This window comes from Periplaneta americana, chromosome 10 (assembly GCF_040183065.1).
Source record: "Periplaneta americana isolate PAMFEO1 chromosome 10, P.americana_PAMFEO1_priV1, whole genome shotgun sequence".
Lineage (NCBI taxonomy): Eukaryota > Metazoa > Arthropoda > Insecta > Blattodea > Blattidae > Periplaneta > Periplaneta americana.
The window spans coordinates 28665496-28680800 of NC_091126.1; the positions used below are offsets into that span (position 1 = coordinate 28665496).

Genomic DNA, 15305 nt, shown 5'->3' on the forward strand with positions numbered 1-15305 from the left:
TGGAATTAAGTTTTGTATCATTTATTATTGAAATACTCAAACAAATAGAAGCTGAAGCAATCAAAGCCGGTCTGGAAATTAACAATGGTAAAACTAAATACATGTATAATATGAATCATGACAATACTAATAACATTAATTTGAATGATACTAATTTTGATAGAGTTTCCTGTTTTAAGTATCTGGGTTCCATGGTGAAAGACAATAATGATGTTATGACTGATATAAAAGAGAAGATTGCAGCTAGGAATCGAGGTCTTTGGGCACTGAATAAAACTATGAAGTCCAAGTGTATCTCTAGAAAAGCTCAAATAAGAATATATAAAACTATTATTAAACCAATAGTAGTATATGGAAGTGAAACCTGGACTCTATCTGAAAGGGCAATAAAGATCTTAAATGGCTGGGAAAGGAAAGTATTACGGAAAATCTTTGGGCCTACTTATGAGCAAGGGTTTTGGCGAATCAAAACAAATGCTGAGTTATATGAATTATATAAAGATATCAACATTGTTGTTGACATAAAACTCAGAAGGTTAGAGTGGCTGGGACACGTAGCCAGGATGGAGAACAATCGCACACCCAAAGCTCTACTAGATGCATTGCCAGTAGGAAGAAGGAAAGTCGGACGACCTAAATTGAGATGGCTGGATGACGTTCAGGCTGACCTAACGAAAGTTGGAATTAGAAGATGGAGAACACGAGCATTAGACAGGAGTGATTGGTCAGATGTTCTGAGGGAGGCTAAGGCTAAACTATAAGGGCCGTAATGCCGATGATGATGATGATGATGATGATGATCATTTATTATTGTCAGTGGGGTTATGGCCACCAATAAGAATGACTACTTGAAGGAGGTTAATATTTCCATTAAATAATAATTTGTACGTGTGTTCATTATTTAAATTATACTACATTTAAAATATTAATAAGTCAATGCAAAATTAAGTCTACAAATCAGTCTGCATAAGTTTACATGTCCAGACATATGTTTATATCATGAGACATACTAAGGTAAAGTGCGGTATCTGCATATGGCTGGATTTAAATGGTTTTCGTTTGTTCAGGAAAAATTTTAATCGGAAAAATTTTAATGTCATGTAGTCGTAAAACATAAATTATATATTCATATGCAATAAACGAATATGGCTGCACAAAAAAACTTTAAACTATGGTCTGTCCAAAACAACTTCCGACCTGACAAATGGCGCCTTTAGCATGTTACCATGACAACCATTCAAATCAACCAATCACAAGAGATGTGTAACCATGGTAACGGGACGGTGTTGCCATGTCTATGTTTACAAGTTGCACGTGAATACCAGGGCCTAGTGGTGAATACAATGGCCGGAATGACTGAGTGGCTGGTTAACGCGTGCTTTGTGTAAATTAAAAACATTATTTAGTTGTATTGTTTTAGTGTATCAATAATTATTGTGTTTAAATTATATTACACTATTATCTTCGTTGTCATTGGTGGAGTGTGTTTTTTCTAGTTTGTGCTAGAGTTTTTAAATAGATGACTTGTGCAATGTTGGAAGGAAGGAAAGACAGGCGGAGAATAAAGAATATTGGACAAGGTGTCCCGTTAAAGAGTCAAGCGCGAGATATGGTGGGTTATGTAAGAGATTATTTTGACAGGAGAAAAGATAATGGCGGGCCTCTTTTACCGTTGGTGCAAGTCGTAATGAGAACTGTTGCTTGTGTTAAAATTAATAAGAGCACTGTTACCAATATTTGAAAAGAAAAAGGCCATGCAGATTTTTAATTATAAATATTTTTACAGTTTACAATTTTCTCAACGCCTTTCTAACAATATTGCATTGATTAATACCGACACTAATAAAATAGTAAATCACCTGGAGAAGATAACCTAAATTCAGAATTGTATAAATATGCAGGAGTTCTATTTCAAGAAAGATTACTAAGATTTCTAAACAGAATATATCTGACTGCCACTTTACCGGAAGAATGGAAAAATAGTGTAATTATTCCCATATATAAAACAGGAGATAAACAGAATGTTGAAAACTATAGAGGGATTAGTATCCTCAACACATGTTATAAGATATTTAGTAGGATTTTAAATGAAAAATTAAAAAAACATGCTGAAACTTTCCTTCTGGAGTGTCAAAATGGCTTTAGAAAAGGAAGATCATGTGTAGATCCATTATTTAGTATCAAACTATTGTTGGAAAAAAGAAGAGAATTTAATTTAGAAACCCATATAGCTTTTATTGATTTTGTGAAAGCTTTTGATAAAGTCCGAAGAGACCTTTTATTCGACATATTACAAGAAAAAAATATTCCAAATTTGCTATTCCAAAATATAATAGAAATCTACACGGACAGCAAAATAAGTGTCAAAATAAATAACTGTATATCCGAAAGAAAATTAGTTAATAATGGAGTTCGACAAGGTTGTCCACTATCACCAACTTTATTTAATATTTATATAAATGAAATTATTTTAAAATGGAACCAAATCTACACATCAGGAATCAAAATAACCAGTGCTCTAACATTAAATACCTTACTCTATGCCGATGATCAAGTCATAATTTCCAATTCAGAGGATAATTTACAAAGAGGATTGTATACATTAAATGAAATATTAAAAGATTTTGGGATGGAAATTTCAGCACAAAAATCAAAAGTAATGGCATTTTTAGGACAAGACCCAGTGAGAAGTAAGATAATACACAATAACCAATGCCTCGAACAAGTGCAAAATTTCAATTATCTGGGTTGTGAAATATCTTATCAAAATGAAAAAGATGTGAACAAGAAAATTACCAAATTTACACAAATTCTAGGAATAATAAACAATACATTAAAAGCTAAATTAGTACAAAAATCTACAAGAATAAAAATATATAATACACTAGCATTACCCACCCTTCTATACGGAAGCGAGATTTGGACATTAAAGAAAAAAGACATGAACAGAATCAAAGCAACGGAAATGAAATTTTTCAGGAGAACAGCAGGATATACTCTTTTAGACCGAAAAAGGAATGAAGAAATTTTAGAACAATTAGAAGCAGAGTCAGTAGAAGAAAAAATCACCAGATACAAATTCAATTGGCTAGATCATGTAAGAAGAATGGAAAATTCAAGAATCCCAAAAATTATGATCCAATATAAACCTAGAGGACATCGTCGACCAGGAAGACCGTTAAGAAGACTGCTAGATGGGGCCGAAACAGGTCTACAGAGGCCTAATTCGTGAAGGATGATGATGATGATGATGACTAATAAAAGTGGAGGCTTCGTATTAAATTAAATCTGTTTTTACAGTTTACAGTCCTTTCGACGCTTTTCTAACTGTATTTACATTGAAGAATTCCGGTACTACTACTACTAATTATTATTATTATTATTATTATTATTATTATCATTATTATTATTATTATATTATATTATAGGCTAATAAAAATAATAATGTACACAAATTTTAATGCCTAGTGTTCAACAAATTGGTTAGAAATGTATGTGTTCATGTCAGCCATTCATTACTGTACTCTATCGGCAGCGTGCTCGCTTACACGAAAGATGACAACATTGCTTCCCCTTCTCTATAAGCTGTCAAGTCGGAAGTAGTTTTGGTCAAGGTATAATTTTTCTCTATAAATTGTTTTTTGTAGATATGGCACTTTTCTTTAGCATGGCAGTATAGGAGTCAGCTCCTGTTTTCGTTCACACATTAATCTGGTTCATTAAACACATTTTCCTAAATTTATATAACTCATATTTCGTGTACGTAACAGCAAAACTAAAAAGTTTTAGCAGTCAAAGGATGCAAGGAAAAGAGGGTAAATATCATGAATATAAAACGAACAGTATTTCTCTAGGCACATGATACATGATGACATTTTAATGCCCAAGTAACTCTCGAAAAAATACATCCTGTTTGGTCAATCATATATATTTCACAATTCCTTACAACAATTACCTGTAATGATAGAACATTTTCACGAAGTATTTAATCAATAATACACTCTCAGTAAGTTAGCAGGAATAGTTTCTTCGTAAGGCAGACGATACAACTTATAACCACAATCTCCATAGTGTAAAGGATTGGAATAATCAACTCTACTATAAATTTCACATGCAATTTGAACAGATGTAATTACTTATCAATGATATTCTGACGTGCGAAACTGCACAGATAAGCTTATAATACAGTATTATTTTAAACTGTGGGTAGGAAAGTCTCTTGGGTATCTTATAATCATGCCGTGATGGAAGAAGATTCCAATACAGTGCAGTAATTTTTATTCTCGAACCATGTCATGAAGGAAGAGAAATTCAACACTGAGAGAAATTTACTGTCGTCTATAGTGTGTTATTCAAGACGTAACCAGCTACTCGCTCTCAAATTCTGGTTTCAAGGCACAAAAATTCGTAGTTCGTTTTGCGCCACTGTGAAAACTTGCAGTTATTTGGGTATTTGTACCGGACATAGTTCAGAACCAGTGGAGTCAGGAACCTGCAATACCATCATCAAGTACAAGAGATCCATTAATTAAATTATACAAAAATATCCTCTCCTTCAAACGATCCAACATCAGTACTACTTCAGTATTTGTACCCATACGGTTCCGCCTAACTTATGTAGGAGGAATCAAATATTTTCCTGCACTTTGCAAATTTAGGTTATTTTTTTTGCAGTAAATCAACTAATCTGTAACACGCTGCATCAGCTAGTCACAATGTTATGTATGTACACACATATTTACGTGTTTTTTTTTATAAATATATGTATCCATTTATCTGTGTTTATAAATGCAAAATCTTATAACTCTCATTAACCTCTCAGTCGGAAGACACAACATATGAACAGCATCAGCGTGTCTCTAGATAAAATAGCGGTGATATTCTATAGGCTACACTTTCTTACTAAGATTCTCATTGGCTAACAACTGTTCAAAATATTGTACATATTAAAAATATCACCTCATTGTCCAAATTCAATGTTAACAGCAGTTCCCTTATAGTACTACATACTATGTTTATGTGATATAGTTTATCAAATCATTTTAACAAAGCATAATCACATAAAGTTACACTGTAACGTGATCAAAAACTATGATATTGATAAACATCTCAAAAACTTAACATCATCAGTCAACATCAGAAACTACACGACAAACATAATTTTAGCAACTTATCGAACATGTTTACTATTTAAGTATGCTAATTAGAAAGAAGTGCAATTTCCCTTACATACAGTTCCAAGCATTCGTGCATAAACTGTACCAGACAGATTCAATCATCTCTCAAAAAAATTTAAGATATTTCAATCATTTCTCTGATCTCTCTCAGACAATAAAATTGTATATTCCACCGTTGCAGCAGAATTACAACTCCAAACAACATTCTTCTCCTCTCCTCTCATATGCAAATGAAGTAACAAAGCCTCATATAGAAAATGAGTTGACCCGACAACTGGCCATATTCCATATCAGGCACAATGGCTTCAGTCTGCAGCTAGCTTACGTCTCAAGAAAACATAGTTACTAAAACAAATGCTGATAATTTCTTTTCTTTTCTTTTTAGTGAGCTTCTCAATGTAGAAACAAACACCATTATACATTCTAACAGTTTTTGAAGCTCTTTGTGTCTCTCTATTGACATCAACTAAACTCCAGATGCCTCAACAGGCTCTGCCGGGACATGTGGGATCATGCAACCATCTCCATGTCCACCAGAGAGTCATTGTCGGCAGTGTCATCGTCATCCTCAATGTGGTGAGGATCTGCTGGACTCGGCACGTGGGGGGATGAAAGCATGGGGTCGCCATTAACCGGATGATCGTCTTCCATTAGATCTTCCATCTGGGATGCGCTAAGGGTTGATGCTTCGGTGACGACATCTTGCAATTGCATGCTGCATCGTGATGTGCTGACGTCTATTCTTGGTTCCAGTAACTGCAGACATAAAAACATTATGTCAACGAGGTAATTTCCATACTTTTACAAAGGTACCGTAGAAGAGGGTAAAATCGATCAAAATTTTGCAATTTTTAATGATAATGAGGTTATGCAATGGAGCGAAGTTCCTCAGAAAATAGCATTTTGTCGTCATATCCTTCACTTATGAAATCACATTACAAGAAGTGAATTACAATTTACCAAAATCTGATTTTTTTTTATTTTACTTGTGATCGAAGTTACCTGTGTAAATAGGGTAAAGTCGATCACCATTGAATTTTTAGTTTAAGCGATTTTAAAATATTGCGAAGTAAAGTCGATCACTGTTTATGTTTTTAAAACAAATTAAGTGTATTACATGTATTTTATTTGTTATAAGGGGTGTAGAAAACAATAATAATCTATTATATAAGTCTATAGGATTATATAGTGTAGGGGAGAGTCGGGTAGTATCGGACATCGGGTAATATCGGACAGTGAGTTTCTTTCATCTACCACACGATGATAGTACCTGATTGACATGGTTACGTTTCTGTGATGTCGCATAGAGAAACGTAACCATGTCATTCAGGTACTACCATATGGTAGTAGATGAAAGAAACGCACTGTCCGATACTACCCGACTCTCCCCTATATTTTGTTACTGTGATCATACAATTCGATACACTTAGGCCTATATGTCTCCACTGTACAAACATGACTATGACTGCCAATATATAAAACATAAAAAAATTAATACTTCACATATCAACCAGGTTAAATAAATAAATAAATAAATAAATAAATAAATAATAAATAAATAAATATGAACAAACAAAGATTTAAGAATTCAAAATTTACATTGAAATAACACACTTCAATTATAATCTAAAATGCAATTCAACATTGCTTAGGTTTATGTCAGATGTTATTTGAAATCTTCCCCTACTCATGTCACTTTAGAAACTACGTTGTTCCCATCGTCAGGTACAGAGGGGTATACAAAATACGTTCCTTTGGCAGTGCTTCTCTTACGCAAGAAATTCACCATAAATTCGTCTTCCTCTTTCCCCACTATCCAATCAATATAAGTTATACTATGACACTTTTCTGTTTATAAGTGTTAGTTGGAGGTATTTCGGTGAAAAAAATTATTCTTCCTGCTGGTCCTATCTGCTTCGAGTAGGTCGATGGCATGATCGACTTAACCCTACAAAGGTACAAGTTTTTTGAAAATAATAAGTTTCAATACTAACATTTACGAACTGCAAAACTATTATTTCAGGATACAATCTCAACCAAAAAGTACTTACGTATAGGCTACTTCTTGTCTCCTTTCACTGCTGACGATAATTTAGAGTTTGTAAGACTTTGTTTTCGTTTAAGAGAAAAAGTTGAGAATAACCATTTTCACTTCAAAGGTAATTACACAATGTTCCCATTGTTGGCATGCCAGGCTTTTTGTTGTCCCTCTCGCTTACATTTGCAATGTCAGGCAATGAAGTCAGCATAACAAAATTTTAACAAGTAACTGAGATAATATATAATTTTCAATAAAAATAGCAAATGATCGATTATACACCCACTGATCGACTTTACCCATTTCTACGGTACTGTGTCAACTGAAGTCAAGTTCACCTCTATGTCAGGAATGTCTCCTCGTATGGAATGAGACCAAAAACTCTCAGCCAAATTGGACGTGTTAGAATATGTTTCCAAATGCATTTAAAAATATCCATTAAAAATGTTTCCAATTGCAGTAACAAGAAACGAATCCTTCCAATCAAACAGTGTATGAGCACATGATTTTGCACTGCTTCTTCTAAATTCCATCAGAAAAGACATACAAGCAGAAATACAGAGTGATTCAAAAGTGACGGTCACTAAATTAGAGATGAAAATTACTTCTACAAGCTAATACAAGCAAAAAATACTTTCCATAAACAATGGTTCGCAAATTAACTCGTTCTCAAGATAATAGCCTACACACTTTTCCGTTTTAGAGACAGTGCACATTTTCTTATAAGATATACCTCTGTTCTGAGAGCACGGATTTCGAAGAAAGCTGTTAATTCTTTGCAAAGAGCAGTTTTATTAAGCAAAATGTGTAAACTTTGCTGTGTTTCACGATGTAGAAGCAACTATGCATCTACTTCTCAGAAAAAAGAGAAATTTCAGTAGGCCTATTTCAAATTTCCATATGACAAATAAAGAACAGAGCAATTGATATAATTCCATAATGAAGGAAACAGAATGCACTAAATTTTTAGAAGTATGGCTAGATTTCAACCTGACATTTCAAAAAAGGCAAATACAACAAGTGAGAAACTGAGTCACTTGCTAGAAAATGATTGAAGGAAAATCTTGATGGTTGCAAGTCTACAAAACTGCTTGAAATCTAGAGCAATAGAAGCAGTAGTGGCTCGCCGTCAAAAAAATAGGTGAAGTGCTGTTCACATAAACAAATGCATCAACAGTTTTACCAATATAATGAGTAGGCCTACTATTCGTAAACTACGCACAATTTTAATAGTTCTAGAACACATGAAAACAGGAAAACTAATTTATTTCAAGACTCAACCAATTCCTTACATACCAATTCAATCCTCCTATCTTTTAAAGCAGCAAACCTGTCGATGATGTCTACATAAAATGTCTGATTTAACTGAGGATGGACAGTATATTCTATGTAAAACTATGGGGCTAATGATGAAAGTCCCTCCTATGATGTAGCATTCTGAGTGAAATTTTCAATATTTTCAATCAGAAAAGCTTTTTTCATCGGAAGAATTTTAAAAGTTATTTTATACAACTTCTCTATTTTCTTAGCACTTTTTAAAACAAAGAACAAATGGAATGGTAGATCATAAAGAATTTTTTATCCTCATATTTAAATCTACAAAACGACATTTCTAATAAATTACAACTGTGTCATTTTCGGGATACATATTTCGCACTCATTTATCAACATTTTCTATGTACTGGTACCAAAGTACTCGTATTTGATTAAACATATAATACACACTTAGATGTAGGATTAATACACTATATACACTTATCACTAGTACACTCTAAACACACTAAATAATAAGTTAATATATACGTACATAGTATTAAACTACATGTGTACATTTACGCGCATGTTAAACTTTCAAATACAAGAGCTCATGAGAAGAAATAATACACACCGCGGAAAACAACTTTTAAACTTTGCTAATGTATGGGTGGTGTATTCCTGATAAAATAACATAGAGCCAGCTAATTTACCATTGCAGGAGTGACTGCTAAGACACAGGGAATGAGAATACTATTCTCGAGTCAGGTAGTACATACTGTAAAATTTCACAGCCCTTAAACAATAGCCCCCCAGCCTTGGAGACCTGCTGCAACCCTTCTCTATTATTAGTACCGTTAGATCTGCAAACTGGTTACTCCACCTACAAGTCTGACAATTCTTCGTAACTGAAAGACTCAGAAACGCACTTCATTCAATCTTTCTTTAGTGCATCACGTCACGTTACCATGGAAACCAAGTGCTGTATGAGAATGGGAACCCAAATAATTTCACCTTTACAGTATTGTAAGTTCTAATAGACAAAGCTCGGCACTCGTAACAGTTGACATCATTCTATTCAGCAGATGGTTACAGGTACTATTTATACAACTAAACACTGTTCATAACGACTGAAAAGAAAACTTTTTTTTATTTTAGAAATACGGTACTGGTAATAACTAGAATTAATTATTAATACGAGATAAAATTGTGTTTTACACATAAATAGGTGAAATGGTACTTCACCTGAATAACCGCCCCTGAATAGGAGGTTATTTATGTAAATTAAAATTTAATTTTTATTATATAACTAAAACCACTTTTAATACACAATTCTGAAGTAAGTGAGAATTCAGTCTCTCTTTGTGCTGTCCAGAAAAGTTCTTGGTTGACCATACCTGCAGCAATGTGAACAAGCGACTTAAAATAACAGCCTAGCAGGGAATTAACTTAATATCTCAGTGACTTAGTGCCATACCTTGTTCACCGGGTCCTGCATCATCTGATTGGACTTGAAGTAGTTGTTGATAACCGTGGATGGTGTAGTGGGCTGCCATGTGAACTCGGACACTGGTAATCCATGCGACTTTGCTAGCATCTCCAATTCCTAAACATTTCAATATAACCATTTTATAACGCTACACAATAAATTACTCAAGTACATAGTCCGTTGTCTCTCTAGATTTCATAAACAGGAGTGTCAATCTTTGAAGTGGGTTACCCATAATCCTATCATATTCACCCTGCCTTTTCAAAGAAGTCAGATCTGCACTGTATTATATCACAGTCTAGTACAGTAGTGTGCAAATTAATCCGAACAACATAATTACTTATGCAAAAACACTCAAATAGGATAAAAAAAAAAGGATCTAAGACATACCTCAGTAATCTATGTGGCCTCCCTTGATCCTAATAACAGCTCTGAGACGATTTGTCATGGATTCCACTAATTTCCCACAAATATTCTTCATTTCTTCATCGCGAAACCATACACCAATGAGGGCAGAAATCATCTTCTCCTTTGTAGAACAATCCATTTTTTGCATTCTTCTTTTGCAAATTGACCACAAGTTCTCAATGGGGTTGATGTCGGGTGAGTTGCCTGGCCAGGGGAGTACCTGAATATTCTTCTTGTTGAAGAATTCTGTAGTTTTTCGAGACGTATGGCATGGTGCCAGGTCTTGTTGGAACACACCTCTGCCATCCGGAAATGATTTTTGCAGCTGGGGTACGATTCTGGTTTCCAATAAGTGAATATATTTGTCAGAATTCATCATTCCCTTGACAGGTATTAATGCTCCAGGCCCTTCATGTGTAAAACAACCCCAAAACATTACTTTAGGGGGGTATTTGGGTGCTTGTTGGAGATGAGCTGCTGTTACTTTTTCGGATCCTTTCCGTACGTAAGAAACACGGTGGCGGGTGGACCTCGAAATGAGACTCATCGGAAAAAAGTACATTCTTCCAGTCATTCACTGTCCAGTGTTGATGTAATTTTGCCCACATTAAGCGTTTTTTGCACATAACAGAGGTTAGCAGTTGCTTCTTAATACGCTTACGAGCCTTTCGTCCAGCTTCCAAAAGACTATGCCGCACTGTTGTGACGTGAATATTCGCCCCAGTGGTAGCCATTAACTCGCGGGTTAAGTCGACAGCAGTTAGTCTATGATTTAATTTACTTTTCATGACAATTAAACGATCATCTGCAGGTGAAGTCTTCCTTTTCCGGCCACAGTTTCCTTTTTTCTGGGGTGTGATGGATCCAGTCTCCCTGTATCGTTTTATGATCGAATTAACAGTAGCCAAACCGATGTGACATTCTGCAGCAATTTGCCTCTGTGTCATAGAAGAATGCACTGCTAATGTTATAATTTTAGACCGTTTTCGTGGAGTTGTATCCATTTGTGAAGACGACAGAATGTACACAGGATTGCAGTATTAAGTCTTCAACATAACTGAAATGCTTATACAGTAAGTACAAAACGACAGGCAAAATGTCACATATTATAAAAAAAATAATGACAGACCATCAACAATGGAATTACACGTACTACAGATGTCAATTAAAGCGGTATGAGCAGCTGTGAGGCCAACAATGACAGAAAATGTAAAAATATGTCGTGTTCGGATTAATTTGCACGCTACTGTATACACAGTACAGTCACGAAGCTCAATACGTAGTAAATATGCATCCATAGATATAATGAGGGTCACATAAGAACAGTTCCTAAACAGCAAATATTGCCGTCTTGTCAGTGTTGCCAACTGTTACCAGATATCATTATGATCCTACTACTAAATGACTTATTTACTTATCTTACTTTATGTTGGAAGGTTATTCAAAATAACTCAATAATTTGTAAAATATTTTCGTAGGCAAACTATACGAGAAAGGGATCAACATGTCAAGTATTTTGTCTAGCAATACGAATTGCATTGGTTTGACTAAACAATTGACTCACGAGACCTAACCTAAAAATGTATTTTGTTTGCCCACATGAAATTATTAGTACTAACTCCGAAAACTTACCTGATTATAGTCTTGAATTATAACCATAACTCAATACATAAAATAACTATTATGTATTAATATTAATACTGATATTAGTTAATTATTAGTATGTTCATATTTCTCTTGCTTCTAGTAACCAGCTTAGAAATCTAGTACAATTTTAATTTCATGGCACTCCAGTACCGCCAAATATTATCGATATTTGTCTCAGCTGCCAACATACCAGTTACAAAATCACTACCATTTGTAGTTTTTGTCAGTATCGAAATTCGAAACGAAGTTGGCAAAAGTAAATTCAACCTGCAAACTAGAAAATCACCACATTCCACTAGCACATGTAGTAATGGGGGAAAAATGGTTAGGTTTCACCCTTAGGGTATGAAGTAAGGTGACCCGGACTATAGTTGCTAACCACTAGGATCGCTAATAACATCTCATTACAGACAATGCGAAATAGTATCGGCACAGTCTATTGTTCCTAGCACCCTCACAACTCAAGCTTCGTGACTGTATATACTAGACTGTGATTATATACAGAATGATCCATATAAACCTTTACAATTTTAATGACTTGTAACTTTTGAACCAATAATAGTAAACATGTGCAATCTGTTCTGAATTACAGAGTAACTGTTAGAGATTCCTCAGAGTAAATGTTGAAAATGTCTTCTACCTCCATCCATACACAACTATACTCATCGCACCATATTCCTTAATGTTCTCCGAAGTTCTCATCAATATTGCCGATTTCATTCCTAATGGCAAGTGACCACGGCCTATTATTGTACACTCTGTCATTAAGTTAGTCCCGTAAGAAGAAGTCCAGAGAGGTTATGTCAGGTGATCTGGGGGGACACAGATTTTTTTAGATTAGGTGATCACCGAAAAAGCTGGCTCTAAGTTTCATGGAATCGTTAGATGTATGACATGTTGTGCCATCTTGCTGGAAGTAGTAATGATTTCTTTGGTGAGTTCACTAAATGTCCTCGAACATTGACATCAACACAATCTTGACTCATTGCAGGTCTCTTTTCTCCACTCTCACTAAGGAGTGAGCCAGTTATCTCCACTCTCAGTAAGTTAGCAGGAATACTTTCTTCGTGAGACAACTTATAACTGAAGATGTTAGAACAAAACGAAGCTAGGGACTTGGAGATTAATGCTCCAATATAGAAGAATTTGGTAGCCAGCACTTCATTAGGAAAGAATAACATGTATTTTATCATCAGGAAGAAGGATAATGTTTCATTCGAAACACTTAAAATGTTTACAGTCATTCATTGTAGAGACTAGTAAAGCATGCACTCATAATTTGTTTTATTTTTTTAAGTTTGTGCAGCATTTATGTTTTGTTTCATCTGTTAATTCCAATCTTTAATTATATTGAAAGTATCTAGATGTGTTTTACTTATTATAAAAATCTGGAGTAGACAAATTCCGTGCAGAATATAGTCATGATGACTAAAAATTTTTATGTAGTGTCTGAATTGTTTGAGTTCAAATTACTTTCAAGACTTCGATTTCTTTTATTTCACTACAACTAACACATAATGTTAACAAAAGTAGTTGTAGGAAAAAACTCGAATGAGCTTCTTAGATTAATATTGTTACATTTGTTGCGTATCTCAAGATATTGTCGCTTTATAGCTCCTGAGGAGAGCACAGATCGTCTCCAAGAGCGTGTGTTTGCACTCCATAGATATTTAATATATTTCATTAAATGTATCTTTATCTTAGCTCGAATGGCTTTGTCATTGTATGCGTGAGTAAAATGTGGTGGCTCCCAAAAATAAAGGGGCACGCTCCTGAAAATTTCTAGTTTTGTTTAAATGAACGAGCTGACTACCTAGCAAAGATTGCTGCCAGTTATAAAAGTACTATAGCCTACAACTCCATCCCTATGTCTCGAGCCAAGCAACTTCTGGAAAATCACTACACAAACATTTGAAATGCAACTTGTATCAACGTCGAGGTAGTACATCACACCAAACAGTTCATCCCCTCTATCCACCACAGGCTCTCTCTATCCCTATGGCCTAATTACATTATCACCCAATTCCTGACCAACCACGGTTGTTTCCGTACATATCTTCACAGGATCAACAAGGCACCATCTCCCCTATGTAACTGCCCAGAAAAGTCAACTCAGACAGCAAGACACCTTCTGATAGAATGCTCCTTGTACTCAAGAGACCGGCCTCGTGTTCTAACAACCCAAACGCTGCCCCAGATACTGAAGTTCCACATCAACACTGTCGCTGTCACAAACTTCATCAGCAACATCTTCCGCACACTCCAAGAATAGACTCTAAACAATCAAATTGTAGTCACCACTAATGTAAATATCTTGTGATATGCCTATGGCAAAACACAGGTTGTAAAATAGCACGTAAATAAAAGAAAAAACGTGGTAAAAAATCATCTTTTATCTCATACAAGCAGTATATAATATAATACAGGTACACGATTAGATGTAAACACACAGCACCAGAGTGTGCGGAGAGAGACAGCAGTATGAATTGTTGACTTGGAATTTGCTGTCTGTATGAAGCGAAGCTAGTATGATCGATGTACACCTAACTTGTATTCAAAGTAATCAAACGCAGGACTCTAGTTATTACATGAAAATAAACAATAAATATTGTACCTGTATTCTAAGGTACAGCCGTCGATTCTGGAACTCCAGCTGTTTCTGCCTGGCTTCCACTTGTTTCATTCGCTGCACTTCGTGCTTCAGGAGCTTAATATAATCCACTGATGATTTCAGTATGGTTCCCTTGTTAGGTCGTACATCACGAACAATTTCATAAAAGCTGTTAACAAAATAAAATAATCTGACATTAATTTCATAAAATTTGGAAATTAATGACGAAATTTAACTCAAATCTTTATATATATATTCATACGCATATACACATACATAATAAAATAATAATAATAATAATAATAATAATAATAATAATAATAATAATAATTTATTTATTTATACTGGCAGAGTTAAGGCCATAGGGCCTTCTCTTATACTCTACCAGGTCACAAATTATACATGCAGTGAAAATTTAACAAAAAGTTAAAGAATAGAATACTAACATATTACAAAAAAAGAATAAAGATGAAGAATAGAAGGATGTTCTGTGTTTAGGAATGGAGAGTGTGATATGGTGTTGTGAGCGAGTATCTATTTCGTAATACGAGGACAAATGTTGAAAACGAGAAGCTAAGTAGCTAGTGTTAAGATTCTGAAGAATATTGAAGAGTAAATTGAGAGAGTGAATAGTTCTTCGCTCTTTGAGATGGGCCAGGACAGGATTTTAGTGAAGTTGTG

At 34.6% G+C, this 15305-nt stretch overlaps 1 protein-coding gene across 3 annotated transcripts in view; it reads right to left on the reverse strand.

Annotated features, from left to right (window-relative positions):
- Positions 1 to 3845: 3845 nt before the first annotated feature.
- The window catches only part of Mitf (transcription factor Mitf), a 539922-nt gene continuing 528462 nt past the window's right edge, over positions 3846 to 15305 (reverse strand). For all 3 annotated transcript variants that reach the window (XM_069837055.1, XM_069837054.1, XM_069837056.1), the window contains exons 7-9: positions 14628 to 14793; positions 9947 to 10075; positions 3846 to 5933 (exon numbers count right to left, since the gene is read on the reverse strand). In XM_069837055.1, coding sequence (XP_069693156.1) covers positions 5688 to 5933; positions 9947 to 10075; positions 14628 to 14793 — 541 coding nt within the window. In that variant the 3' untranslated portion in view covers positions 3846 to 5687. The remainder of the gene's footprint in view (positions 5934 to 9946; positions 10076 to 14627; positions 14794 to 15305) is intronic.